The sequence below is a fragment of the Leucoraja erinacea genome, chromosome 17 (assembly GCF_028641065.1).
Source record: "Leucoraja erinacea ecotype New England chromosome 17, Leri_hhj_1, whole genome shotgun sequence".
NCBI lineage: Eukaryota > Metazoa > Chordata > Chondrichthyes > Rajiformes > Rajidae > Leucoraja > Leucoraja erinaceus.
Window position 1 is genome coordinate 2,979,726 of NC_073393.1, and position 14,730 is coordinate 2,994,455.

Genomic DNA, 14,730 nt, shown 5'->3' on the forward strand with positions numbered 1-14,730 from the left:
CTATACAATGAATAGAGATAGATAAAAATGAGCCTAGAAAAGAATGAAGGCTAATCTAGTTGGGTCTAGTTATTTTAATATATTCCCAAGGCACTTCATGGGACCATTAACTTACTCATGATCATGTAAGGAGACTTCACGACAGGTAAGTAAAAAAGTGACACATTTTCAGAAATCCTTTCCTATTTCATTCATTTTTTCAATCAGTGACTACGGGCATGGCTAGCGTATGTCACCCATCCTTCCTCACCCTTTGTAAACAGTCTTAAACTGCTGACATCCTTCTGGTGAAGTACTTCCTCAGTGCCGTTGGGAAGGGGACTCTAGGATTATGCCATTCAGATGAAAGTAAAGAGATAGAGATATTTAGGCAGCATACTACGGTGTTAAGAGTTTAGACACATGAAAAATAATAGCAGAAACTGAAACCAGGAAGGTAGAAATGGAGGTTTAAAAAGATCTCAATAGTTTGGCTGGAAGAAGGGCATGACCTTGAGAGATTTGAAAGCAAAGATTAGAATCTTAAAATTGAGGTGTTGCTGGATCAAGAGCAAGAATTGGTCGGCAAGGAAATTGAGGTGTAATGCCCCTGTCCCACTTAGGAAACCTGAACGGAAACCTTTGGAGACTTTGCGCCCACCCAAGGTTTCCGTGCGGTTCCCGGAGGTTGCAGGTGGTTGCCGGAGGTTGCAGGTAGTGGAAGCAGGTAGGGAGATGGTGGTGGAGGCAGATACAGTACAGTAATGGCGATTAAGAGGTTTTTAGATAGGCACACGGATATGCAGAGAATGGAGGGATATGGATCACATAGACACAAATGAAATTAGTTTAATCTGGCATCAAGGCTGGCACATACATTGGGGGCCGAAGGGCCTTACCCTATGCTGTACCTTTCTATGTTTTATGAATCTGGGCGTGGGCTGCGGAGCTTGTGAGTTCAAGTTCATTGCATGGTATAAATTGGAATTATAGTCGGAAAAAGATTGCAACATAAATGGAAGAGGGTGTCAGTGCTGATGAAATATGGCAGGAAGAGAATACGACAATATTACAAAGGTGGATATAGAAAAGGGTGCAGATTGTTAGCAGGTTGCACAGCCTCATAACACATGTGATGAACGGTTCGCAGAATTTCCCACTTATTCTGAAATGTGGAGATAGAATAAGGTAATGCTTCTTCAGTTGTACTCAGTCATTGCTTAGATTTCCAAAGATGATTCAGATAACTGTGATAACTAGGCTATCATGCTTATTGTTCCATGGTTAACTACAGTGAATTAATCTCTGTGGGTCACTCAAGTCAAGTTTATTCGTCACATATACATACGAGATGTACAGTGAAATGAAAAGTGGCAATGCTCGCGGACTTTGTGCAAAAAGACAAACAAACAAACAACCAAACTAACTATAAACACAATCATAAACACACACATATTCTTTTACATATTAAATATTGGAAGGATAAACATTCAGTAAAGTTAGTCCCTGGTGAGATTTACAGTCCGAATGGCCTCTGGGAAGAAACTCCTTCTCAACCTCTCCGTTCTCACAGCATGGCAATGGAGGCGTTTGCCTGACCGTAGCAGCTGGAACAGTTACTAAATTACTAAATAAGTCAATTACTAAATAATTACTAAATAAGTCAATTACTAAATAAGTTTCCCTGTCAGAAATAGATCCCTTTCACATTGTTACAACAGCCATTTGTAACATTGACTTATTGTCAAGGCTTCCTCTTCACTGGAATCACAAAATCTAGAGTGATAATGGTATAGTGCTCAAAGCAGAGTGATGTAGTCTTTATATTAACAATGTTGTGAGCTTTGATGGAAGTATTCCCTTGTCACTGGTTGACTGATACAGAGGTCAGTGGCTCTGAATGGTGTCCAGAAGGGATATTGGTTTTGAGAACACATGCATTCATCACAGTTTTTTTTCCCATAACCCAGAATTCCGACTAATTGGTTGAAAACTGTATTTGTTTGCAGAGATTGGATCTATTATTGGATCAGTTGTTGGTCATTATGTTTCTAGCTGGTATTAACTCAAACAATTAAATTAAGGGAATCTCAAGAACCGCCTTATTTGGAATAATTGGAATGTTTCTCCATTATTAAACAGACATTAATCTGTTGTAGTGCCTCCAGGCAGACTAATTAACACAACGGATTGAAATGGTAAAGAACCCTGAATGCCAATAATTTGTTCCTTTGAGGCAATGCTCCTTGCTTGATACGTGGTGCCTATATCCACAGGTAGTTTTGGATCAAAGCTGATGTGGATTTCCGATAATTCTTTAAAGAACCCTCTCAGCCAGCGTGCAACAGTATGGGAACTTTCCAGTCTATGATTTTGCTGGTTGCTTCTGCCTTTAAAATAATTTTTGTTGACATCGAGTCACCGTAATCTGAGAATCATGACTGAAATCTTCATATTGGTTATGCCCAGGTTTTTTTTTTCATCACTCTCTTATTTCGTTCAATTATCCACTGAAATTGAAGGGAAAAAGTGAAGGTGCGAAATAATTACCCAGAATACAAATGCAGAGTTTAGTTTAGAGATACAGCACGGAAACAGGCCCACCGGATCCTCGCCGACCAGCGATCCCTGCACATTAATGCTATCCTGCACACACTAAGGACAATTTTTACATTTACCAGGCCGATTAACCAACAAACCCGCACGTCTTTGTAGTGTGGGATGAAACCGAAGATCTTGGAGAAAACCTTTGCAGGTCACGGGGAGAACATACAAGCTCCGTACAGACAGCACCCGTAGTCAGGATCAAACCCGGGTCTCCGGCGCTGCATTCGCTGTAAGGCAGCAACTCTACCGCTGCGCCACCGTGCCGCCTCAGTTGAGATTACAGAGTTGAGATTGACCTAACAAATCTTCCGCAGCTTGACAACCTATCACTTGCCAGCTCCTGCTTCACCCCTTCACCTCAACGCTTTATAATAGCTATCTCCTGGCGCAGGGTCTCAAACCAAAACTTCGAACACCTCTTTGCCTCCACAGAAGCTGCCTGACTGCTGGGTTCCTCCAGCAGTTTGTTTTGTTGCTCCAGATCCCAACATCTATAGTCTATTGTCTCTTTCCAAGGCGATGATCATGCTGAATGGTGGAATCAGCTCTGGGGGCCAAGTCCTACCCCTACTCCTGCTCAAATGTAGCCCACAAGCAAACTTGAGCTCTCCTGTTGGCTATGTTACATAGTTTACAGCAGGGGTGATCGTAAGTACGAAGCCCATGGTGTGATTCTATACCATACAAACAGTGAATCATATTTTGAGAAGGCCATGAACATTCTCTGCTGGTGTCCTGCTGTTGTCATGGTAACAGCACTCAATTAGATTGCAGCAACGCTCAATTAGATTTCATGGAATATGAGCCGGAAAGAAGCCAATGAAGTAAAAGATGGCACTCGTCCCTCGGGGAGTAGTGCCCGAGGATTCGTTTGGTAAAAATGATTTACTCTGAATGAAGTGGGGCTTTCTGTTTAAAATTCTTCTGGTGGTCTGTCACAACTTGGCGAGTCCCCAAAATGACACAAAACAGCAGTTTATCGCTGTGTAAGAAGGAACTGCAGATGCTGGTTCACACCGAAAATGGACACAAAATACTGGAGTAACTCAGCAGGTCAGGCAGCATCTCTGGAGAATATGAATAGGTGACGTTTCGGATTGAGATCCCTCATCAGACCCTTCATCAAGTTTGAAGAAGGGTCTCGACCCGAAACATCACCTATTCCTTTTTCCAGAGATGCTGCCTGACCTGCTGAGTTACTCTATTATTTTGAGTCATTATTTGAGTCTATTTTGAGTCTATCAGCAGTTTATCACTGCCTGAATTTTGGAGAAGATGGTAGTGCAGGCCAATTCATCTCTTAGAAGAATCTATTCCTGAAGAGTAGAAGTGACCTGACCCTTTAGGGTAGAACCAGTGCTTGAAAGATTGAATGTGATGGAGACCATGACCTTTATTGTTAGAGCAGTCCACGTATGACTGGGTGCCAGTCTGACTTTGAAGTGAGCAGTTCAATGCCTGCTCTTTCAAGATCCCCAACTTTGCCTGAGTTGTCAGCGATACCTAGTCTGAAGCTTCTATTCAAAATGCTCAGCCTGAGGGATTACCAAGGAAGCAGCCATCATATTGTTCTCAGATGTTAAAATGACTGTCTAGCTCAGTAGTAATTCCTGTACTCACATGGAGCAGTTTTCACTTGAGCACTAATCCCCCATAGAGTTCTGCAATAGTCTGCAGAAGTTGCAACTGTGTTCATGTAGCTGTGTAGACCAAGTAGCATTGTTGAAGCTTGGCTTGGTTGGTTTGTGACTGCCTAACCCTAGTCATGCCAAGGGATGATATCACCTAATAGCCACCAGCAATGCTCTGAAACGGTGCAGGATAAACATTTTGGAGATGATGGCAGTGTCAGTCAATTCATCTCATAGAAGATATCATTAGGAGTGTGATTGACATTTTACTGGAGGCGAGGCGTAAAACAACATAGAAATGTTGCAATCAGATGGCGCTCCAGGTAAAAATGGTTCCAGGATATTATTGTGTAAGATAAAATCTGGTTATCTAGTTAAAGATAGTGACCTAATGTAATATAATAGTGAGGAATGTGGTGCATTGATGGTGTTTTAGGTCTAGCTAGAACTTCAACGTCAATATATTTGGCACAGAAATTGCCATTTTGGCTGGTGAAGTAAGGCTTTTTTTCGATTCAGGATATCAACATCAGCTATTCCGGTGAATCTTGAATTGTTGCCTTTTCTACATTAATGCGATGCTCAAATATATATCCAACATAATTTATAAAATAATGTCCAATTGTGCGTTTTTACAGCATTTACTTTTGATGTGCCTAGATACAAATGAATTAATTTAATTTCCTTTGCTAATTGCATCTGGATCGTACTAGCATAATGTTCACAACATAAAAAAGGATTGATAATATTACATTTAAGAAGGAACTGCAGAAAATCGAAGGTAGACAAAAATTCTGGAGAAGCTCAGCGGGTGAGGCAGCATCTGTGGAGCGAAGGAAATAGGCAACGTTTCGGGTCTGAAGAAGGGTTTCGACCCAAAACCTTGCCTATTTGCTTTGCTCCATAGATGCTGCCTCATCCGCTGAGTTTTTCCAGCATTTTTGTCTAGCTTTGGTAATATTACATTGTTTTCATTTAGCAAACTTCTTTTAATTTGTATTGCAGACTTTAATATCTGGAGCAATCGTGGAACAGCTAGACTTCCTTCGGATAAGTGAAGAGGAAGAGTATGTTCCATCTAATTCTTTTTGGAATTGTCTTTTATTTTATACTGCCTTTCGACAGCATGACTTAATAAAATTGTTTTTTAGAATTCCGCAGTTCCAAGGTTTGGAAGAACTAGAATTTCCGAAACATTCAAAAGTGAAGCGCAGGTCAAGTATAGCAAGTATTCCAAACGTGGTGGAACATTTGGATATAGATCCGGCTATGTGGATGTTTAGGTCAACAGCGGATATCCTCAGTAAACTATCTGTAAGGAAACAAATGATATTTACTTGTCATTCTCTATTGAAATATGTACTGGTTCCTTAAACATGTATCTGTGTTGTACCAGAGAGAAATGCTGTGCTTGTTGTATTGCTGGGAGATCGATTGATTCAATGAAAATTACAACATGGAGGCCGGTCCTTCGGCCCATCGATCATCTGCTTGCACTAATTCTATGTTATCCACACCGACATATGAGGGGCAATTTTTACTTTAGCCTAGCATTCAATTCTCAGTGTAGGATTCAGCATGTGCACTAATGAGTCTTTTAGTTGCCTTTTGTATCAATGTAAGATATATTATAGTTGCTAAGGAAGATCAGCATTTAAACCAATTAAAGAAAAGTGATGAATTTGCAACAATCCCAAGATAGCAGGGTTTAGACTTTAGGTTTTAGAGATACAGCTTGGAAACAGGCACTTTGGCCCACCGAGTCTACACCAACCAGTGATCACCTCATACACTATCACCATCCTACACACTATGGACAATTTACAATTTTGCTGAAGCCAATTAATTCACAACCCCGTGCTTCTTTGAAGTGAAACCGGAGCACCTGAAGAAAACCCACGCAGTCACAGGGAGAACGTGCAAACTGTACAGGCAGCATTCGTAATCAAGGCGGAACCCGGGTCTATGGTGCAGTAAGGCAGCAACTCTACCGCTGTACCACTGTGCCGCCCAGATATAAACAAGTGACAAGTTATCTTGTAATGTCCAGAACCATAGCAGAATGCCAATAATCTTCATGTGATTATCATACATTTCAAATATTCCATTGTTACTGCTGCAGACAACTTTTTCTTCATAATTGTGATTTACACAATTCACACTTGACACAAATAACTGCAGGTGATAATCCTGATAACAATATTTAATATAAAAGTATAGTTTCAGTTGCTTTTATTTATAAATCTAACTATATATTAATTTGTCTAATTCTATTTTAAAATTTAAAAAATTGAAATGCTGTAATAGCTTAAATAGATGATAGTGCATGCTGTTATGCTTTATTGTCTCTCAGTTGTACCACGGGCATTTAGAAGGGTAATGTGTTCAGGCCCACACACAGCTCCCTTGGGCCTCACCATTAAGATCCAGGGCTATCTGAACAGCTGGTTTAGCCTTTCAGATGTGAAGCAGGCAATGATATGGTAGAAATAACCAATCATGAGGATAGCACTGTTACATCTTATCATTGTTATAGGGTTAGGTTTATTATTGTCACCAGTACTGAGGTACAAAGAAAAGCTTCCAAAATATCGAAACAAGGATCTACAGAAGCTGGTTTACAAAACAGAGACTTAAAGTGCTGGAGTTACTCAGAGGGTCATGCAGCATCCCTGGAGAACATGGATAATTCAGTCTCTGCCCGAAGAATGGTTCCTTCCCGAAACGTCATCAATCCAGAGATGCTACCTGGCCCGCTGAGTTACCCCAGCACTTTGTGTCTTTGCAAAGAAAAGCCTATTTCCTTCGCTCCATAGATGCTGCTGCACCCGCTGAGTTTCTCCAGCATTTTTGTGTACCTTAGCTTGTTTTGCATGCTATCCAGTAAAATCAGGCAATGGTATACATTAATTCAATCAAGTCAACATTATGTACAATAGGTAGAACAAAGGGAAAGATACAAAGACAATATAGAGTTAGATTTACAGATAGAAAACAGATTTAATTGAACAGATTCAGTTCATTGGCTATATTTAAGAGGGAGTTAGATGTGGCCCTTGTGGCTAAGGGGATCAGGGGGTATGGAGAGAAGGCAGGTACGGGATACTGAGTTGGATGATCAGCCATGATCATATTGAATGGCGGTGCAGGCTCGAAGGGCCGAATGGCCTACTCCTGCACCTAATTTCTATGTTTCTATGTTTCTATGTTAAATGATTAGAGCGATTGTATTGGATGATAGCAGACCCTTCACTGAGTTCGGCACACAAATACATCATCTTAATGTTTTAACATGATGTCTCTGACTTTATATCCATTCACATCCTAGATTCAAAAAATGAATGTGAACTGCTCTATTAATTTAAAAAAATATATTAATGTAAAATTATATTTTGTACTAAATCACTATATTGCTCAGAGTTTTACTCATCTTCTTCAGGAATCCAACTCACTTGCCACGCAAGCTGTGCTCTTGAGCATTTTGCTGAAGAGTGAAGGACCTAATTTCATAACTGGAGAAGGTGAGTCGTCCAGAGTGATGATATTTATATGGCTTGCTGCACAAGTTTGTACTCTTGTCAAATTAATTTCACACGTATTCAATGGTTCAGTGGTACTTTATTGTCACATGAACCTCGAGACGGTGAAATTCTTTGTTTCTGCATGAAATTCTATATATAAATAATTTGTAGTGCAAGAATAGTAGACCACCGAGGCAGTACGTAGAGTCGCCACGATTCTGGCGCCAGTGCCCTTCATGTTTGAAGTTCGTAAAATGGAGTCTTATCTTGGCCTATTGTCCTTGCAGAGACCAGTTATTAGTCCTATAAATAAGTGGAAGTAGAAAGGATGTTTCCAGTATTGGGAGAGTCCAGAACCAGAGGGCACACTCAGAATAAAAGGGCCTACCTATAGAATGGAGATGAGGAGGAATTTATTATGTATGAGTTGTACTTTTCTCACATTAAGTCAGACCTTTTAAAAACTGTTCATTTTTGTCCATCTGTGCATCTCTATCAGAGCCAGTATTTACGGCCCACCTCTAACTGCTCCGGGCAATGTGTTGGCGAGCCCCCTCCTCAAACTGCCACAACCCTTCTGGTAAATGGAACCCACACAGCTATTGATTAGGAAGTTTGAGGATTTATGGTCAGGACGGAGGGAGTCTTTCCCCCCCCCCCGCCATGGGTACCATGTAATCCCGTGCTACCTGCTCCATGGTTGGATAGTCGGCGACTAAACTGTCTCCCCCACCTGGTTTGCCAGGTGAGGAGGGGGCTGTGGACTCCCCAGCAGGACCAAAAACAAGACCTGTCAAAGGGCTGATGAGCTAGCGAGCCAACGGCCATCCACACTTCAGTAGAAGTTGCGATCACTGTCGTAAGGCACCGTGCCCGTTGATGTTTTCAACGGTGATGAGGAATTTCTTTAGCCAGAGGGTGGTGAATCTATGGAATTCATTGCCACAGGCAGCTGTGGAGGCCAGGTCATTGGGTATTTTGAAAGCGGAGATTGATGGGTTCTTGATTAGTAAAGGTTGCGTGGAGAAGGCAGGAGAATGGGGATAAGAGGGGAAAAATAGATCCGCGTGCTCAAATAGCGGAGTAAACGCGATGGGCTGAATGGCCTAATTACGCTCCTACATCTTATGCTCTTTATAAATGCACGAAGAAGTAATATTTTTGCGCGGGATCAATTGTCTGTTTGATGCACGGTTTATTTGCACTGGGGCCAATTGGAGAGTAATGAGAATGAACTCTTGATCTGGCAGCAGGCTGGTGAGCACATTAGGTCAGATCCAGCAAGGAAATGTACAGGAGGAGATATAAAGAACTCCAGAAATATTTGGAAGCAGGTTTGCCGGATTACCAATGAAGTAATGTAGTTGTTTTAAATCACGCAGTGGGCAGGATTCAAAAATATTTCTAGCATTATCTCTGCTCGGTTGAGAATATTTGATGGCACTTTCATTATAATGTTATTTCTGTTTCAATAACCTTGCATATTGTGAAAAGAACTAATGTAGCATACATCCATGATAGGGACGTACCACTTCAGCACTCTTCCAAGGGAAACAATTTCCAGCTGATATCTTTGCCTGCAGTGTTGATACAGACATAACTCTCAGTAGAGCATTTAACATTGTTTAGTTGGTACATTCTTTTATCAGACTTTAAGAAACATTTTACATTGAGGCCTTTTGAAACATTTGTTACCTTATCAAACCAATTTACGATTTTATCCTGCTTTATATTAACAAAACATTAAACCGTAGCCCTGATGGCAAAAGGCTTGGCAGCTTGTGCGCAGATTTCTGTGCTGGTTCATTTGCTGCTGTTGCCGAAATTTACATAATACACATATGCCTGCACAAACAATTGGAATACAACATTTCCTTGAAGAAATCTAGATAATACTACATCCATTTGTCATCTGTGAAACACAGGATTGTAGCAAACTCCACATGACTAGAATCCCTTTGAAAGGTACCCTCAGCTTTTATATACATTCGAGTAAATCTCCCACTACTTTTTTTCCCCCCCAAGCCACGGTGACTCACAATCTTTCTTATCCTGATTTTAAAACCCTAGTTCTGGACATTTTGTAAGTACTGTTTCATCTTCCACTTGGATTTATCTTGTGCTTTTCAAAATAAAACGACTGCCACTGGATTCTCAGGAGTTAAGAAATAAATGAATAGTGTGTCACTGTAAGACAATTGTGGCAATTAAAGGTTTGTCAGAAAGGGAAATACTTTTAGTGGATGTAAATAGAAATGAAAGATAGGGAGACAGATGTTCTAAGCATCTTTCCTGCTAATGGATGATCAGAGGGATGCATAGAAATCCATAATTTGATATATTGTGATCATTCAAAAACTCTACATGTTTCTGATATTTTGCTCTTGAAGAAATCTGTGACCTCCAGGAATATCGATGACCTTGTTTTCGCTGATTGGTTTACTGATTAACTGCAGTTTCACGCTCCTCATGACCAAGAAATGTCTGAATATTCTGAATACACAACGCTACAGAACCAGACAACGTCTTTGTTGCGGACGGTAGACAAAAGTGCTGGAGGAACTCAGCGGGTGCAGCAGCATCTATGGAGCGAAGGAAATGGGCAACGTTTCGGGCCGAAACCCTTCTTCAGACTCCATCTTTGTTGCAGTCATGAAGACATGCAGCAGATATAGCCAGGCGTACAGCCAAGCTGCTCCAACACATTCACCAAATAAAACGTGGGGGGAAATCACCCAGTTACATAGTGTGTGTGAAAAGTAAGATAACTACTTGTCTCTATCATCAGACAAATCAGAGTTGTCCAAAATGGAATGATTTGCAACGGATCTTAGAGCCCAATACTGAACATCCTTGATGATCAGCAGCTTCTGAAATATACACAACCATATTCTGCAACCTTTGTCCAGCAGATACACACAAAATACTGGAGTAAGTCAGTGGGTCAGGCAGCATCTCTGAAGAAAAGGAATAGGTGACGTTTTGGGTCGACACCCTTCTTCAGACTGAAAGATAGCGGTGGGATCTGTTGCCGGTGGTCTCCATCCTTCCTGAGGTCATCTGTTGCCGGCCCTGTTTTGTTCTAGCCTTTCCTTACCTCCAGCAACCGCATCCACCTCTATCTTTCAGTCTAAAGAAGGGTTCCAACCTGAAACGTCACCTATTCCTTTTATCCAGAGATGCTGCCTGTCCCACTGAGTTACTCCAGCATTTTGTGTCTATCTTCAGTATAAACCAGCATCTGCAGTTCCTTCGTACATAGAAAAGGAGCATGAATGGGTGATGGATGGTCGACGTGGCCACCGTGTGCTGAAGGGCTTGTTTCCGTGCTGTATCTCTAAATTCCCTAAACTCAATAGGAGATGTGCAGCACTTCCTTATTATGTGCTGGGTTTAAATCCTCATCATCATCGTTGAAAACATTAGCGACGCAGTGGCCCTGGTTTCCGACGGGAACGGTGACGGACGCACCACACATCTCTGTCCTTCAGTTCCTGCGGACTTCCCCCGCTGGAAGTCTAGGATTTTGGTGTGTGTGTGTGCTTTATCATCATTCCTTACAATGCCAGGTACAACAGTGATCGCAACTTCTACTGAAGTGTGGATGGCTGTTAGCTCGCTAGAAGCTCATCCGCCCTTTGACAGGTCTTGTTTTTGGTCCTGCTGGGGGCCACAGCCCCCTCCTCACCTGGCAAACCAGGTGGGTGAGACAGTTTAGTTGCCGACTATCCGACCATGGAGCAGGTAGCACGGGGTTACATGGTACCCGTGGCGGGGGAACTCTCCCCGACCTGACCTTATATCCTAGAACTTACTAGTCAAGACCTGTGTGGGTATATGTTCGCCAGAGGGGTTGCGGCAGTTTGAGGAGGTGGCTCACCAACACATTGTCCGGAGCAGTTAGAGGTGGACAGTAAATACTGGCTCTGATAGAGATGCACAGATGGACAAAAAATGAACAGTTTTTAAAAGAAATCTGACATAGTGTAAGAAAAGTACAACTCTTATGTAATAAAGGGGTGCATCGCAAGGCATATCTATTATTTGTAGCTCAACATGAGTTTATGTAATGCAGTTAGATCCTTAAAAATGAAAGGTATGAACGCTACTGAAACCTCCACATCTGTTTCCCTGGGTTTTGTTACAACACAAAGGAGCAGCAGGAGAGGAAATCACCATGCAATTGTCAGTATAGAACTAGTTTCTCTGTGCAGCATCTCGTAAATAATTGTATCTTAATCGAATATTATGTTGAAGGGAGATTCTTTCCACATGAACACAGCTGATTACAGTTATTAAAAAGAAGTATTTTGTCATTTTGGGTATAATAATATTGTTCTGTCAGTCCAGACTCCTTATTGCTTGCTACTTACAAATAATGTCAGTGTGGTTCTCTCATTTTTAAATAGTCATAATTTGTTTATGATCTTGATGAGGACTTGCCCCAGAAATTATTCAGCAACTCCGTCCCGGTAAATGGCATCAATCTTTACTGATTTCCTTTTTCATATGATTTTTGAACAGGGAATTAATAGCAGCTTTGTGATTTTTAGCTGCACATTTGGAGCTTCATGTAGGTGAAAAACAATGGTGTTTGTCCTTTACCCATTCTGATTTGGAGCATTGTGTGCAGTTCCGGTTGCTTCACTACAGGAAGCATGTGGAGGCTTTGGAGGTTTCCTGGATTAGAGAGTATTACATTTTAGAAGAGTTTTGACAAACTTGGTTGTTTTTCTTTTGTGGACAATTGAAAATGAATAAACCTTAAGTTCAAAGTAAACTTTATTGTCAATTCAAATAAATTGGATTGAAATTGCGTTTCCCCATACTCCAAATGTGCAAGTAATATTTATAACACAGACAGACAATATACCAATAAGATAGACAATATACATTATTTAAAATATACACAGTGTGCCAGACTGTAGTAAAATTTTGAGGTATGTTATTAAGGTGCAATAATAAAGGTGCAATATAGAAAAGTGCAAATAGCATACTGCAGACATTAAGTTAAAGTTAAATGTTCATGGAATTTTCTTGAGTGTGTTGAGTAGTCTGATGGCCTGAGGTAAAAGCTGTTTTTGAATCTGGTGGTTTTGCTCCGATGCTGCGGTAGCGCTTGCCAGATGGTAGGAGAGTGAACAGTTTGTGTGCTGGGTGGGTGGTGTCTTTGATGATATTGGTTGCTCTCATAGGTGAGTAGATAAAATCAGAGGTTTTCAGCCCTTCACCTGCAGGCCATAGGAATGTCATGGCTGATATCCAACATCCCGTACCTGTTTCTCCATAATTCATAGATTCATACTAACTCCCTCTTAGGAGCAGAATTAGACCCTCATTTGGGCCAGAGTCAAGATTACTCTGCCTGTGTGAAAACAATACTCCTCATCTCGGTTTATTTGTCCTTACTTGAACCCTTGTAGAGGACTCAACATTAAATGTTCTTTCTGCATCTAGCCTACAACCCCTTAAGAAAAAGTTTCCCAAGATCCCCTCTCAATCTCCAGATTCATAGAGAGTATAAACCAAGTCTATCCAGTCTTTCTTCATAAGACAGTCCTGACATCCCAGGAATCAGTCTGGTGAACCGTCTCTGCACTCCCTCTATGGCAATAATGTCCTTCCTCAGATTAGGAGACCAAAACTGTACGCAATACTCCAGGTGTGGTCTCACCAAGACCCTGTACAACTGCAGTAGAACCTCCCTGCTCCTATACTCAAATCCTTTTGCAATGAAAGCCAACATACCATTTGCTTTCTTTACTGCCTGCTGCACCTGCATGCCTACCTTCAATGACTGGCGTACCATGACACCCAGGTCTCGCTGCATCTCCCCCTTTCCCAATCGGCCACCATTTAGATAATAATCTGCTTTCCCGCTTTTGCCACCAAAATGGATAACCTCACATTTATCCACATTATACTGCATCTGCCAAACATTTGCCCACTCACCCAGCCTATCCAAGTCACCTTGCATAGAAGTGTATGTGTATATATATATATATATGTATAATATATATATAAAATTATGAGGCATGGGTGGAGTAGATAATCAGAGTTTTTCCCCAGGATAGGAATGTCAAATATAAACATCACAGGTTTCATAAATTCATAGATTCATACGTGATAGGAGCAGAATTAGACCATTTGGCCCATCAAGTTTACTCTGCCATTCACACACAATACCAATCCAATTTATTTGTCACTCCCCGGGGCTCGGGTCGCAGTCATACACGCAAGAAAAAAAGACCAAGACCGCTCTTTACCCAGCTCCGAACTCGGCCAGCTCTCCTGATGTGATGGAAGGCAAAAAACTTCCGCTCTCCCCGCACTGGAGCCCTCCCGAGGTCGTCAAAGCCCCCTGGAGGCGATGGCACGTTGTCCCCCAATGGCCATTAACGCCGCCCGGGCGATGCAAGGCCGAGCTCCGGGTCTTGTTGTTGGAGCCCCCGGCGGGCGCTGGCAAAGTCCCACAGCCGTTGAAGCCGTGCCGGGGCGATGATGTAAGGCCCCACTCCAGGTACTCCTCGACCCCGCGACTCTGGGGGGAGAAGTCGCCGTTGCGGAAGCCCCGAAAAGCGGTCTCCCACTAGGGACCCATGGGCTCCCGGTGTCACCGTCCACCGGACCTGCGGTAAGCCTCCGAATCCCCGGGGTCGGGTCGCAGCAGCGCGCCACCACACACACACGCACGCACGCACGCACACACACACACACACACACACACCCCCCCCCCGTTAAAAAAATAAAAACTACATTAAAACGGGACAAAAAATAACAAACATACAGACGGACTGCAGAGGCCGCTGCGACGTGATTCAATCATAACTGATCTATCACTCCCTCTTAACTCCATTCTCCTGCCTGTTCCCCATAACCCCCGATACCCGTACTAATGGAGAACCTATCCATCTCTGCCGTTAAAATATCCATTGGCTTGGCCCCCACAGCTTTCTGTGGCAATGAATTCCATGGAATCACCGCCCTCTGAC

The 14,730-nt window shown here is 42.1% G+C and overlaps 1 protein-coding gene across 1 annotated transcript in view; it reads left to right on the forward strand.

The window, feature by feature from the left end:
- Positions 1-14,730, forward strand: part of phkb (phosphorylase kinase, beta) — a 149,354-nt gene that overhangs the window by 96,385 nt on the left and 38,239 nt on the right. The window contains exons 22-25 of the mRNA XM_055648385.1: positions 5,223-5,284; positions 5,369-5,531; positions 7,657-7,738; positions 9,704-9,730. Of these exons, the coding sequence (XP_055504360.1) occupies positions 5,223-5,284; positions 5,369-5,531; positions 7,657-7,738; positions 9,704-9,730 (334 nt within the window). The remainder of the gene's footprint in view (positions 1-5,222; positions 5,285-5,368; positions 5,532-7,656; positions 7,739-9,703; positions 9,731-14,730) is intronic.